Genomic DNA, 12512 nt, shown 5'->3' on the forward strand with positions numbered 1-12512 from the left:
CTTCCACTTCCACTTGGAATTTTTCACTTAGGCTGGTGATTGTCATCTTTATGCTTGTCTATTTTTTCGTCCATCTTTTCCATTCTTGCGTCCATTTTTTCGTCCATTTCCCCCCATTTTTTCCATTCTTGCGCCCATTTTCTCGTCCATTTGTGCGAGCACAGCCATCGTCTGCCGCCGTCACTGACAATGAGTCATCATCGCCGTACATGCTAGAATCCATAGGCGTCGTACCGGGGCGGCGCGGCGTATGGGTTTATTTCGTAACAATATTGTTATCATTGGTATTACACTGCACCTATCCATAGTGATATATGTATAGTATCCAGTGGTTGGAAGTAATTCATTACTGCAATTTAATTTCTTTTCAAGTAATGAGTAATTGTAATGCATTACTTTCCAAGAAATATGAGTAATTTTAATAAATTACTTTTTTTGAGTAATTCAGACACTTTTACAATTACTTTTTGCAATTACTTTTAACCCAGATACTCAAAAATATTGTTTTGTTTTTTTCTACGAATCGTTTACCTGACCTGGTGGGATAATAATCCCACCCCACAAAAAGACGATTAACCCAGTCCAGTAGGGAGTTAAAATCTAAAACGAGTTTAGTACAGAATTTGTTAAGAAACCAGGTAACCATAATATACATAAGCTCTTCATCATTTTAAGGGTGAGCTAAAGTATATTCCAGAATAAGAAAATACATATAAACTCCTGCCCAAGTTTTTGCCAAAAGTATACGTCCGATTGTGTGCTGTTTCCACAGCATTATACGCTATGCAATATGTCACTGGGGAGCTGCCACTGACTCTCATAAAGTTTTTTTGATTCAAAAACTAGCTGTTCGAATGATGGCAAAGTTGAAATTTTCAGACTCTTGTAGAAAAGCTTTTTGCGAACTTGGAATACTGACGGTACCCAGTATTTACATTTACAAACTTGTTTCTATGGTATATAAAAATCTTTCAGACTTTACCATCAATAGAGCTAATTATCAATATCATACTAGACATAAGAATGTGACTTTGTTACCACACAAACACTCAACATCAATGTATCAAAAAGCTGGCTTCTATAACGGATGTAAGTTCTTTAATGCGCTGCCAGTAGACATAAGAATTAACACCAATTTACGTGTGTTCAAGTTAAATGTCAAAAAATTTCTATTAAAAAAAAGCTATTATACATTAGATGAGTTCCTCCGTGATGTCTAACTCACAAACTTATATGTTGCACATTTATTAATTGTTTATTTATAATGTTGACGATCTTTCCTTATACATGTGTATATGTTTTTCTGGAAATGAATAAAGTTTATTATTATTATTATTATTAATAAACTTCATACCGTTGAAATCAACGTACAAAACCCTACTCAGACTGCTTTCCCGTTTTTTAAATTTTGTTGTCAAAAAAAAACTACAACGCGTTAAAATTGTGATGAATATGAGATTGTCTGGTTTTCGCTATTTATGGATCAATTTAAATTTTCAAAAAGGTACATTAGTAGAAATTGTATTAAAAAATCCTTTGCGCTTTACAGAAATAAAATATCTTAATGAATAGTTGAGTAAACAGGGGCAGAATTTTAAAATTTGTGGTCAAACAAACTTTATCCATTTTTCTGATCCACCTATAACAGGTAACCGATAGAGCCCGTCCTTTTAAACCCCTCAAAATCCGATATTTACCATACATTTACACGTTGCCAATAAAATATTTTGAAGTCTCCCACCAATGTAAAACGTTGAGAAAATATAAAAGTAGCCAGTGGCTTGATGAACTTGACTTCAGTTTTTTCTTCACTTACGCTCGGGAAGTAAAAACCGACCTAAAGTTATTTAAATCCAACTCCTGAAGCATAATCAAACACATGTAATTTCTTCCATTATTGCAAAATTTAAGAAAAACTAAGCAAAAAGGATAAAACCTAAACGAATTTTATAAAATATTAGTATATAATTTGGATCTTAAAGTCAAGGCGGAATCATAAACTATAGAAGTATCTTATTTTATAAAACTAGAATAGCTTTTACTACGCAAAATGTTGAGGTAACGTCATGAAATTGTTAATGGGGATGATTAGACAAATTTTGGTTAAAGTATAAATTAAGAAAACATATTCACGCAACTTATTGTTAAATTTGTCTTTGAAGAGTTCACTGTCATTTTCGAAAAATGTAAATAAACTTTTATAAATCAGAAGCTCATGGAATTGCAGAATTACAACAACGAATTGCTTTTTTATCAACCATGGTGAATCCACAGAATTTTCCCTTTTTAAACGTATACGATATAATTTTGAAAATCGTAATAAAACTTAGGCAGAACAAACTTTGAACCTCCATAAAATCCTCTTAGATCCTGCTACTACTAACTCCACTAAGACTTTGCCCATCAAACCAAAAGAATTTTTTTCAAAAACCGTTTAAACTTCACTTTAACTCTTGATTCACTAAAAACCAAAACAATTTTTTTTAAAATATTATTCAAAGTTGATTTAATTAATTAACAGTGGAAGACACTTCTCCGAACTCGTTAAGACTGGTTTCGGTGCATTACTCCCTCGGAGACCCATACTTGGGTCCGCGAATTCCAAGAACCGAGTCGTCCGATATTTTCCAGAAATTGGCAAAGCGATTTTTTTTCTAATTTCTTTTTAGAGTTTTGAAATACCGAGCGGTTTATGTTTTTAAAAATTTAAAGGAATTTTAGAATATTTGATATTTTTTGAAAGAGTTTAAAACAAACTTGGGGGCGCTTCATCTTTTGTTTTTAAAAGAATTGAAAGAATTCAAAATAAAACTTAAGTTAGAACGTGTTTTGAGAATATAATCAGCCTGAAAAATCACTAACAAAAATTATCTACAGTGAGCAATCATAAATATAATTAAACGAACTACAGAAAAATTGGTCTCCTGATGGTATAAGAGACAAGTTGAGTATAAAGTGGTGGTAAAAACTTAAGACGGATTCATAAATTACAAGTATAGGAGTATATCATTTTATAAAATTTAAATAGCATTTACTACATTTACATTTTATATGTCAATGAATTATTTAAAGTCAAAGAATCACATACACGACGTTTTTTTTTCTTCGACTGTTTACAAAAGTGTTCATTGCTACACCAGAAAATGAATATTTAAAATATACAATACTAAACAACCCACCTATTGATATTTTTTACCTGCGGATGTTCTTGTGTCAAATAAATTTCAAATAATTGTCGTTATCACTCGTTCTAATCACAAATATATGCAGATGAAAAATTTAACAAACCACTAAATACGAATCGTGCCCTAGTTCTTCACTATCAACTTAACCTGATTATATCCATTACGGCAGAGGTGATTTTCATATCAAAAACTCATCCGCTATTTAAATATTTATAATTTAATGCACGCTTATTATTGCTAATTAGGACCCTTTAGATAAAATATACTTATTCATTAATACAACGTAAACCGCGGAAGTAATTATTTTGGGCTGAATCGACAGCAAAGTATAAAAATAATGTATTAATTGTAGTCGTATTTTGTGGATGTACGCAACAATGTTCCTTATTTTGTTATATTTTGGTAAGTTTTATAGTTTCAACTTATAAAACTTAAGTTAGAATTACGTGCAGGAAGTGTGACGTGCCAAAACTACGACCGGAGTGCTCTTCAGGCCCAATACCCTGGTTTTGGCACAGAATGGATACCAATGTATCAAAAAGACGACGGAGCACTCGCCATTGGCTATTTCACTGCTCCCGAAACCAAATTTTTCACCCCAGAACCAAGTGAAGCAGTTTCATTTACTCTCTACACCAGGTAGCTACCATTCCTTTCTTCTTCCATTAGTAAACTTAAAAATTTAGACAACACCCCAATGGTACCCTCATTGAAGACTCCATCCAAACCTACGACACAATTTTTGACAAGACTAAACCAACTAAATTCGTGACTCATGGATGGATGTCTGCTGGCACGTCCGACACATGTATAGATATTAAAAACGGCTTCTTGAAAAAATACGACGCAAATGTTATTATAATGGACTGGGGCGACATTGCTGGGAACGTTGTTTACCCCATCCCCATGTCTGCCAGCAGTTCCGTAGGTGAATACTACTCCCAGTTCCTCAACGAAATTGTAGATTATGGAGTAGATCCTCAAAATATTCACCTGGTGGGTCACAGTCTAGGTGCTCACGTGTCAGGATTTGCAGCCCGAGTTGTCAAAAAAGGGAAAATTGGAAGAATAACAGCCCTTGATCCTGCTAAACCTGGGTTTGATAATATTCAGTTAGTGAGTGGTGGGCGTTTAAAAAAGGACGATGCTGGTTTTGTTGATGTCATTCATACTTGTGCAGGATACTTAGGAGTGGGGGATTCCATAGGTCATGCTGATTTTCGTCCAAACGGTGGAAGCGTCCCTCAACCTGGGTGTGGAAATATTTTTGAAGTAGGTGAAGAAATTGTAGAAAAAGAAGGGTTTTCAGGTATTTTTTAGATGGTGGAGGGTTGTAGTCATGGACGAAGTTGGATATATTTTGCTGAAAGTCTTGTTTCTAAGACTCCTTTCATGGGGTACCCTTGTGATTCTTTCGAAAATTTTGAAAAGAGCGATACATGTAAAGACGGAGAAGGAGTTCCAATGGGAGATGACACACCTAGTAGTACACGAGGAGATTATTATTTAAGAACAGGCGAAGCTGCACCGTTTGCTGTCAAAGCAATTAACACCGATGTTGACCAGAACGACAAAAAATAAAAAAGTTACTATTTTCCGAGCAGGGTTTTTGTAATTTATCATTTGTAACAGGAACAAGCGTTGTTTGTATGTATCAGGTACAAAAATGTATTCATTACATTGTAAATAATTAAAATTTTACTCCTTAATACTTATAAAAATAAAATCGTGTGTGCAGTTATGTTTACTACGTGTTTGTGTTATATTACCAAAATTTTTATTTTGGAGATTTGACTATTTCTGACTTGTAAATGTTGTATTACCAAAATTTTTATCTTGGAAATTTGACTATTTCTGCCTTGTAAATCTTATCGCTTCTTATCAATTATACATTCACGAGAACCCACTTGCATATTGACGGCAGCGTAAACAGTAAAAAACGCTGGCCTTTATCGAATATGCTGTCCACAACTGCAGTCATATTTCTCATCATCTTTGCCCTACTTATTGTCTTCAAAATTTATATGAAAGTGACTACAGGATGGTGCCGAAGTCATACATGTCTGGTGGGCAAAACCGCAATAGTTACAGGAGCTAATACAGGTAAGTGCGCTTTAGTAACTTCTAGAAAATTAAAAGTCGTTTTAGGTATCGGTTACGATACGGCTTTAGACTTTGCCAAAAGGGGTGCTCGAGTGATTTTAGCATGTCGAGACGAAGGGCGTGCAGAAGAAGCTCGAATCAGAATAGTGGAAGAAACTGGCAACAAAAATATTGTTGTACAACTGATTGATATGAGTTCTTTTGAAACGGTGAGGGAGTTTGCGAAGAGGATAAACGAAACAGAGGAGCGTTTAGACATTCTGGTCAACAATGCAGGAGCTGCAGGAATAGGTGACAAGAGGAGTAAAGATGGACACGTTTTGGTGATGCAAATTAACTACTTCTCTGCATTTCTTCTAACAAATCTTCTTTTTGGTTTGTGGAAAATTTGTTATTGTTGTCATTCTATATACATTAATGATTTAGGACTACTAAAAAAGACTAAAGGAAGCCGAGTGGTCAATGTATCATCGATTCTCGCAAAATACGCCCGTTATTTTGAACTAGCTGATGTAGATAAGTTCCCAGGTCTTTGTTACATCTACAACTATTCCAAGTTATGCAATATTTTATTCACCATAGAACTTGCGAAGAGATTGGATGGGACTGAAACAACCACGTATTCATTGCATCCAGGAATCGTAAAGACTGAAATTTTCAGACATGCCAAAGGCACATTAAAATTTATTGTAAATTTCGTTAAAAATGTGTTCCTTAAAGTAAGTGTTGTTTTGGTTTTTTAATACCTTTATCGTAAATTTGTACTGCTTTACTATCTAGACAAGCGAAGAAGGGGCGCAGACTACAATTTATTGTTCTGTGGCCAAAGACATCGAAAGACATAACGGAGCACATTTTGAGGACTGCCAAGAAGTACCGCCATATATAACTGTTAGGGTTCCAGGACTTTCGAAAAAAATGTGGGATTTGAGATTTGACGAAAGATATTGTTGGACTAAAACCTGAAGAAATGTTAATTTAACTGTTTTCAATGTCCGTTTAATTATTTCGTACGAATAAAACAAAGTTCAACCACGTTGTTGTCAAGAAAAAAATATAAGTACCTAATTATAAATATATTTATATTAATAAATTTTATTATCGTTCGCAAAGCAAGTGCTGACTAATATAAAAATACAATGACCAACGCTGTATCAAATATCATCATGTTGTTACGTTTGACGGGCGAATAATTAATCGGGCGTAGGTAAAAAAACTCAACGATTTATTTCTTTAACTCGAATTACACTACTAACTATTGCAACGAATATGTACAGAAATTATTCCGGTGAATTTCATTGGACACTCTTGACTGTCTCCACTGGCTGAATAATCGATTCCCGACGGTCGCCTCTATTTAAACCCATACTTCTCCGAATCTCCGATCGAGATCTTTCACGAACATCCATCCGCTTTGAGACTTCCCTGGACGTCGCTTCGAGACTTCCGGTAACCGGCTCCAGACTGTCTTTATGCGCCCGCCGCTCGGCCGTCAATGAGTCACCGCTCATCGACACACATACTAGAAAAACTCATAGGTACCGGAGAGGTTATGAGTTTATTTCGTAACAATATCAATATTAAAATGATCTCGTGGACTGCTTGGTAATTAGTTAATTACATTGTACGCATTTAGAATACAGATATGCAATCAAAGAAATATAAACTACAAACTACAACTGCCTTCACAGCAGCAAATTCAAAAATAGAATGTGTAATAAGGAAAATATAAAATATAAATGTAAATAGTCTGAACCAACCAAAATTTTGGACAATTTGTCATTAAGTTTTTAATTCTCCAAATTTAAACTGTAAATTTTTTCTTTTAATCAATAAATTTCGTCTTCTTTCTTCCGCAATAAATTTTGGTAGTACTTTCCTAAACACTCGATTTGCGTTAAAAATTGTAAATTGTTGATCTATCAGTGGATACCGAATTTTCAATCTTCATATTTTTCTCATTAGTTGTGTCTTCTGGATTGTGATAACCCAAACTTCCCGCCTTTAAATTGACCATAAAAAAGTTTGAAAGGCCCGCGAAAAATTTAAAAATTCAAAGTTTGGCCTTGGCTGTGATCGTCTTACAAATGGGAACCTACGTTGTGTGTGTGTGTTTTTTTTAAAGTGGCGGGAAGACGTTCTTTCGTACAAGTGAGCATATACTGCGTGTGTGTGTGAGTCGAGAGCGCAAGAAATAATAGACAAAATTGTTTTGGAGGGGCTAACATGGCACCCCTCTCAGGAGGAAAGAAGCTGCGAGGATTCACTCCTCAGCCCCAAAAACCCCCTGTCGTATATTCACGGACATATTATATTTCAAACACCTTAAAAAAATATGAAAGAAAAATTGACAGACATACACATATGAAAAACGAACAAACGGAAATCCTATACATCTGTTTGGAATCAATGCAAAATCTGAATTAAAGTAACTGCAAACACACAAGTTATTACGGGCGTGTGGCGTCAAATTTAAAGTTAGGGCAGTTAACAGGAGCACAACAAAAGTACCTCTGAGGCGTGCTAGCACAAGCGGAGTTTGGGGCTACCGGTCTGGGGCTGTTCTCCCCCCTCTCGACGATGATTCTATCTATCGCAAGCCTACCCGTACAGCATATTACACGTCTCTAGGATGAACCTGCCGTCCGAAACTAGGTCATTACGATCGCAGTTAGGTCTCGACTATTGGGCCAAATCGAGAGAACTACAACATCGCAACCGCCCCTGAATCTATCCACACCACACTTCACTTCTGCCACGTTTTCTATGTTATTTAACCTCAGTTCCATTTTAAATGTTCAATCTCTTATAATTTCTGATATTAACAACAAAAGAGCAATAAACAACATTTAAATTCGCCATACAATCTAGTGAAACTTTATAGAACAATTAATTCTTATGTGAGATTAAAATTGGACATCAAATAATTTATACGATGGAAACATTCATCAACAAAATATTTACAAAACAAAACTAGCAAAGATTTATAAAAACAAAAGATCTGGAGTGAAATAAACTTGTGCAAATGAAAATATTATGTGAGGTCAAAATTGCAGTGAATGAAATTTACGTTCAATTAAAATTATATACCAAAGAAAATTACTGAAGTTAAATTGTGAGATAGAGAAATATTGTATGAGGTGAAAAATTGCAAAGTTAGAAAAATTTACATGAGATTAATAATTGCCATACTTTATCAACGATTCAAACAAAGAGTTTACATTATGTCAAATTATATCATGATCTAAGTGATTGGTTATTTTAAAAAAAGAATTTACTTTGAGAGTTTAGAAAACCGCGAACTGGATAGCCTAACAAAACACATAATAAGCAGACACAAAAATATCATCGTTGCGAGGAAGAAAGCGTCTCGGTGATGTAAATTTTAAATCGTTGCGAGGAATTGCCTTGATGATGTACGTATATTTTAGCGGTGGGAGGAATAAGCCTCGTTGATGTTATCTATCTCTAGCGTTGCGAAGACAAGTCTCGATGAAGTAATCAATCTGCAGCGTTTTGAGGAAATGCCTCGATGAAGTAATCAATCTGTAGCGTTGTGGGGACAAGCCTCAATGATGTAATCATGATAACGACGAACTTTTCATCGAGCTGTTTTGAGCTCATCAATACAATAAAACAATCATGTTGGTCTCAACACTATACAAAACGCACTAAAAACCGCTCTATTAGCAATAAAAAAAGCAGGAGGTCGGAGTCGAATTAAAATACCCCGTGTCCTTCCAATTAAACACGGAGGATTTTTACCACTTCTACCGTTGATATTTGGAGGATTATCAGCCCTTGGTGCATTGTCTGGAGGTGGAGCTGGTATAGCCAAAGCGGTAAACGATGCAAAACAAGCGAAACAAAAATTGGACGAAAAATAACGTCACCACAAAACAATGGAAGCTATAGTAATAGGAAAACAAGGAAGCGAATTATTTTTACGAAAACGTAAAGACGGTTACGGTTTATTTTTGGAAAACGTCTCAAAAAACTTTTACTAGAACTACCCAAAAGACCTTTATCGGATGAGGATGTAAGAAAATATGATTCGTTATCAAAAATTTCTAATTTTAGAGGTGTATTTATGAGAAATTCATTACCATCAGCTGGGCCTAGAAACTATGACTCACTGGGTAGCTTATAAAAAATTTGGAAAAAATGTTTATTATTTTGACAGTTACGGTAATTTGAAACCACCACCAGAGCTAATGGAATATTTTAAAAATTGTAAAATATGCTTTAATCATAAAAGATTTCAAAAATTAAAATATAATTGTCGACATTTGTGTTTACAATTTTTGTCTAATAAAATAAAATTGGTATAAAGTAACCTGACTGATATTTTTCTACCTCAGTCTTCATCATGCATACGACGTTTTCACTTGTCGGTAATACAAATAGATTAAGTGCTACGTATAATTCTGTTATTGACCTTCATCCACATTACGAATACTCATTGGCTTTTACAGGATTTCTAACCACGAATAATATTCCAAGTATCGAGTACGGAACAAACAAGTTTCATTATTTCAAAGAAGGTGATAGTAAAGAAAGAGAGATCATTTTCGCTAAGGGAGCCTATAGATGCAATAGAACAGTATATTCAGAATTTTCTCTGCCTAGAATGTACGAGCGACAAAGAACGATCAACAATTTTTTCTCTAAAACCTAACCTTAATACTTTAAAGTGTGAATTGAAGAGTAAATATGGAGTTAATTTACCTACCTGCAAACACTTTACACGAAAGCGATTTACCTGTAAATATTATAAAAGTGAGCACGATTCGAGTGGAATGTAATATGGTTACAGGATCCTATTATCAAAGTAAAAGATCACATACCATCTATGAAACCGCTATAACTGTCAATCCAGGAGAGCAAATTTTCATTGAGCCAACAAATTATAGTATTTAAGGGTGGCGTCTGGTTCGGTTTCGCCCAATACTAAATACATTGAAAACATCGTCGTAGTTTCCGGAATTGCATTTTTAAAATACTGAAATCTCCAACCAAGTCAGAATCTAAGTAAACCTGCATTCTGCTACCGCATCACAGCTCGTTTAATGCCGATTTCTCGTTTCAATAGATTTTGATTTTTCGCGAGTTATTTACCTCAGTCGTGGATTTTTTAATATTATATATGGTATCAAAAGAAAGCTGACACTTTTCCCCAGGGGACCTCCTATCTCAGAATGCAAAAAACTTCAGCACTTCGTCAAAAAATGCATCTATGTGCCGGTTAAAATGTGATGTAAAAGTTGTTCAACTTTATAATTTTTTTTTGTAAAAACTGCATACTAGATATGAATATAAATATGGAGGTCCCCTGGACTGAAGTTTCTTAATTCGAAATATAATTTTTTTAAAGCGATATATCTCATATTTTTAAAATGCAACTCTGGAAACCGCGACGATGTTTTCAATGTATTTAGTATAGGGCTAAACCGAACCAGACGCCAACCTTAACATTACTAGCATGGTAAGATCACCTTCTGGAGCCAGTAAAAACCCGTTACCTTGCGTGTATTGTTCAATATTTTATTTGTTTCTCACTTGTAAATAACTATTATAAACTATTAAAAACTCTAGAAGCTCCAATATTTGAAGAAACATCGTATGAGCTTTAGATTTATCGTTTTCGATGTATTGAGAAATGAGTGTGGCGCAAGCTATATTACTGAGGAAGCAGCAATTGTGAGTGAAAATTTACCTGAATCAATTTTGGCTGTCATTACAACTTATAATAGTTTAAAATGTTTAAAATACATGGCTGTATGAGCACGAGCAGGCCTGTAAAAATTTTACTGGCTACTCATAGAATTTGTAATGTGTCATTACCGTCTGATAAAAACGATGTATGTACGAAACAATATACGGATGTGATTAAAGAAGGTCTTAATAAAAAACTGATAACCTTGTTAGTGCACTGAGAGCGTTAAAGAAGAACATTGCGGAAGCGGATAAATTGTGGGATAATAAATTCAATGCTGCAATATCGAATATAGAAAACCAAATTGCAGAAATTTTTAAACCAGCACGGAGAACATTTCATAGAAGACATACAGTAAACAAAGGCTTAGATGACTTGTGGCAGATCGATTTGCCTGATTTACGTTTCTAGTTACTTTAGCGAAAATATTGGATACAAATTCGACTGCTTTTCGAAATTTTTATGGCCTAAATCGCTCAAAACAAAAGGAGCAGAAGAAGTTGTGCAAGCTATGGAGTTCATATTTAAAAGAAGTCGACGACATCCGAGAAATTTACAAAGCGACCAAGGAAAAGAATTTTATAATAATCGTTTCAACAAATTAAAGCGAAAATACAAAATTAATCATTATAGTACATACAGCGTTAAAAAGGCATCTATCGCGGAAAGAGTCATTCGAACAATTAAATCTAAACTTTTTCCTATAGATGGTTAAATCATTTAGAACGGGTCACATCTGAATACAACTCATCTATTCATCGTACGACTGGAAAGAAACCAATAGAAATGAACAAATATAACGAAGGAGAGATAACAATATTTAACGAGGACTGAAAATTGTGCCCAAAAACAAAAAATTTTTACCTGATGATTTTGTAAGAAGCAGCAAAGAAAAATTATTGTTCGAAAAAGGTTACACACCTAACTAGTCTACGAAGATATTTATAATTACGAACTTTAAAAAACTAAATATTCTTACGTATATTTAATCGAAAAAGTAGTACGTCGCAAAGGAGGAAAAAGTTCTGTTAAATGGTTGGGTCTTCCACCGGAAAAAATTCATGGATAAATTTAACCGATATCATGTGATGATTCAACATTTATTACAAAATTCTTATAATACTTGGAAGAGGTCCTATAGTAGCACCAATTTCAACGACTGCTTTTAGTCCTGAATCAACTTTCTCTTCGTTTTCTGCTTTGACCCATCCTACAGTTGCTAATTCGCTCATATGAGGAAGAAAATCTTATCGGTTCTCAGAGTTATCGAAAAACGAGTTTAAAAGCTGAAAAATTAAGGGATTTCCGTTATTGTCAGTATACATTTTTTTATAAAGTAAATCTAAACCGATAAATTTTCATTTTAGTTTCAACTATTTTTATTATCTTCGCTCGGAAATTTTAACTCTCCGAAAATACATTTTTAATGGTGAAATGGTCCTATTTAGCAACAATACGCTAGAGATGGTGAACGATTTCGAAGACGGAAACTACAACTGGAATCCATC

General features: G+C 34.4%; 2 protein-coding genes across 4 annotated transcripts in view; both read left to right on the plus strand.

The window, feature by feature from the left end:
* The window catches only part of LOC135142679 (phospholipase A1-like), a 59476-nt gene extending 54693 nt beyond the window's left edge, over positions 1-4783 (plus strand). For 2 of the 3 annotated variants that reach the window (XM_064074439.1, XM_064074443.1), the window contains 3 exons: positions 3638-3824; positions 3872-4457; positions 4506-4783. In XM_064074439.1, coding sequence (XP_063930509.1) covers positions 3715-3824; positions 3872-4457; positions 4506-4766 — 957 coding nt within the window. In that variant the 5' untranslated portion in view covers positions 3638-3714 and the 3' untranslated portion in view covers positions 4767-4783. Of the gene's footprint in view, positions 1-3534; positions 3588-3637; positions 3825-3871; positions 4458-4505 lie in introns of those variants that run through there. The other variant, XM_064074431.1, reaches the window with a different exon arrangement.
* Positions 4784-5137: 354 nt separating this feature from the next.
* Positions 5138-6325, plus strand: LOC135135228 (retinol dehydrogenase 11-like). The gene is made up of 4 exons (XM_064064253.1): positions 5138-5288; positions 5334-5663; positions 5715-6007; positions 6069-6325. Exons 1-4 carry the CDS (start codon positions 5144-5146, stop codon positions 6252-6254), a joined length of 954 nt encoding a protein of 317 aa, XP_063920323.1. The 5' UTR covers positions 5138-5143; the 3' UTR covers positions 6255-6325.
* Positions 6326-12512: the final 6187 nt, after the last annotated feature.

Source organism: Zophobas morio, unplaced genomic scaffold, assembly GCF_036711695.1.
Source record: "Zophobas morio isolate AGI-343-1 ecotype UQ-CSIRO unplaced genomic scaffold, CSIRO_AGI_Zmor_V1 ptg000004l, whole genome shotgun sequence".
Lineage (NCBI taxonomy): Eukaryota > Metazoa > Arthropoda > Insecta > Coleoptera > Tenebrionidae > Zophobas > Zophobas morio.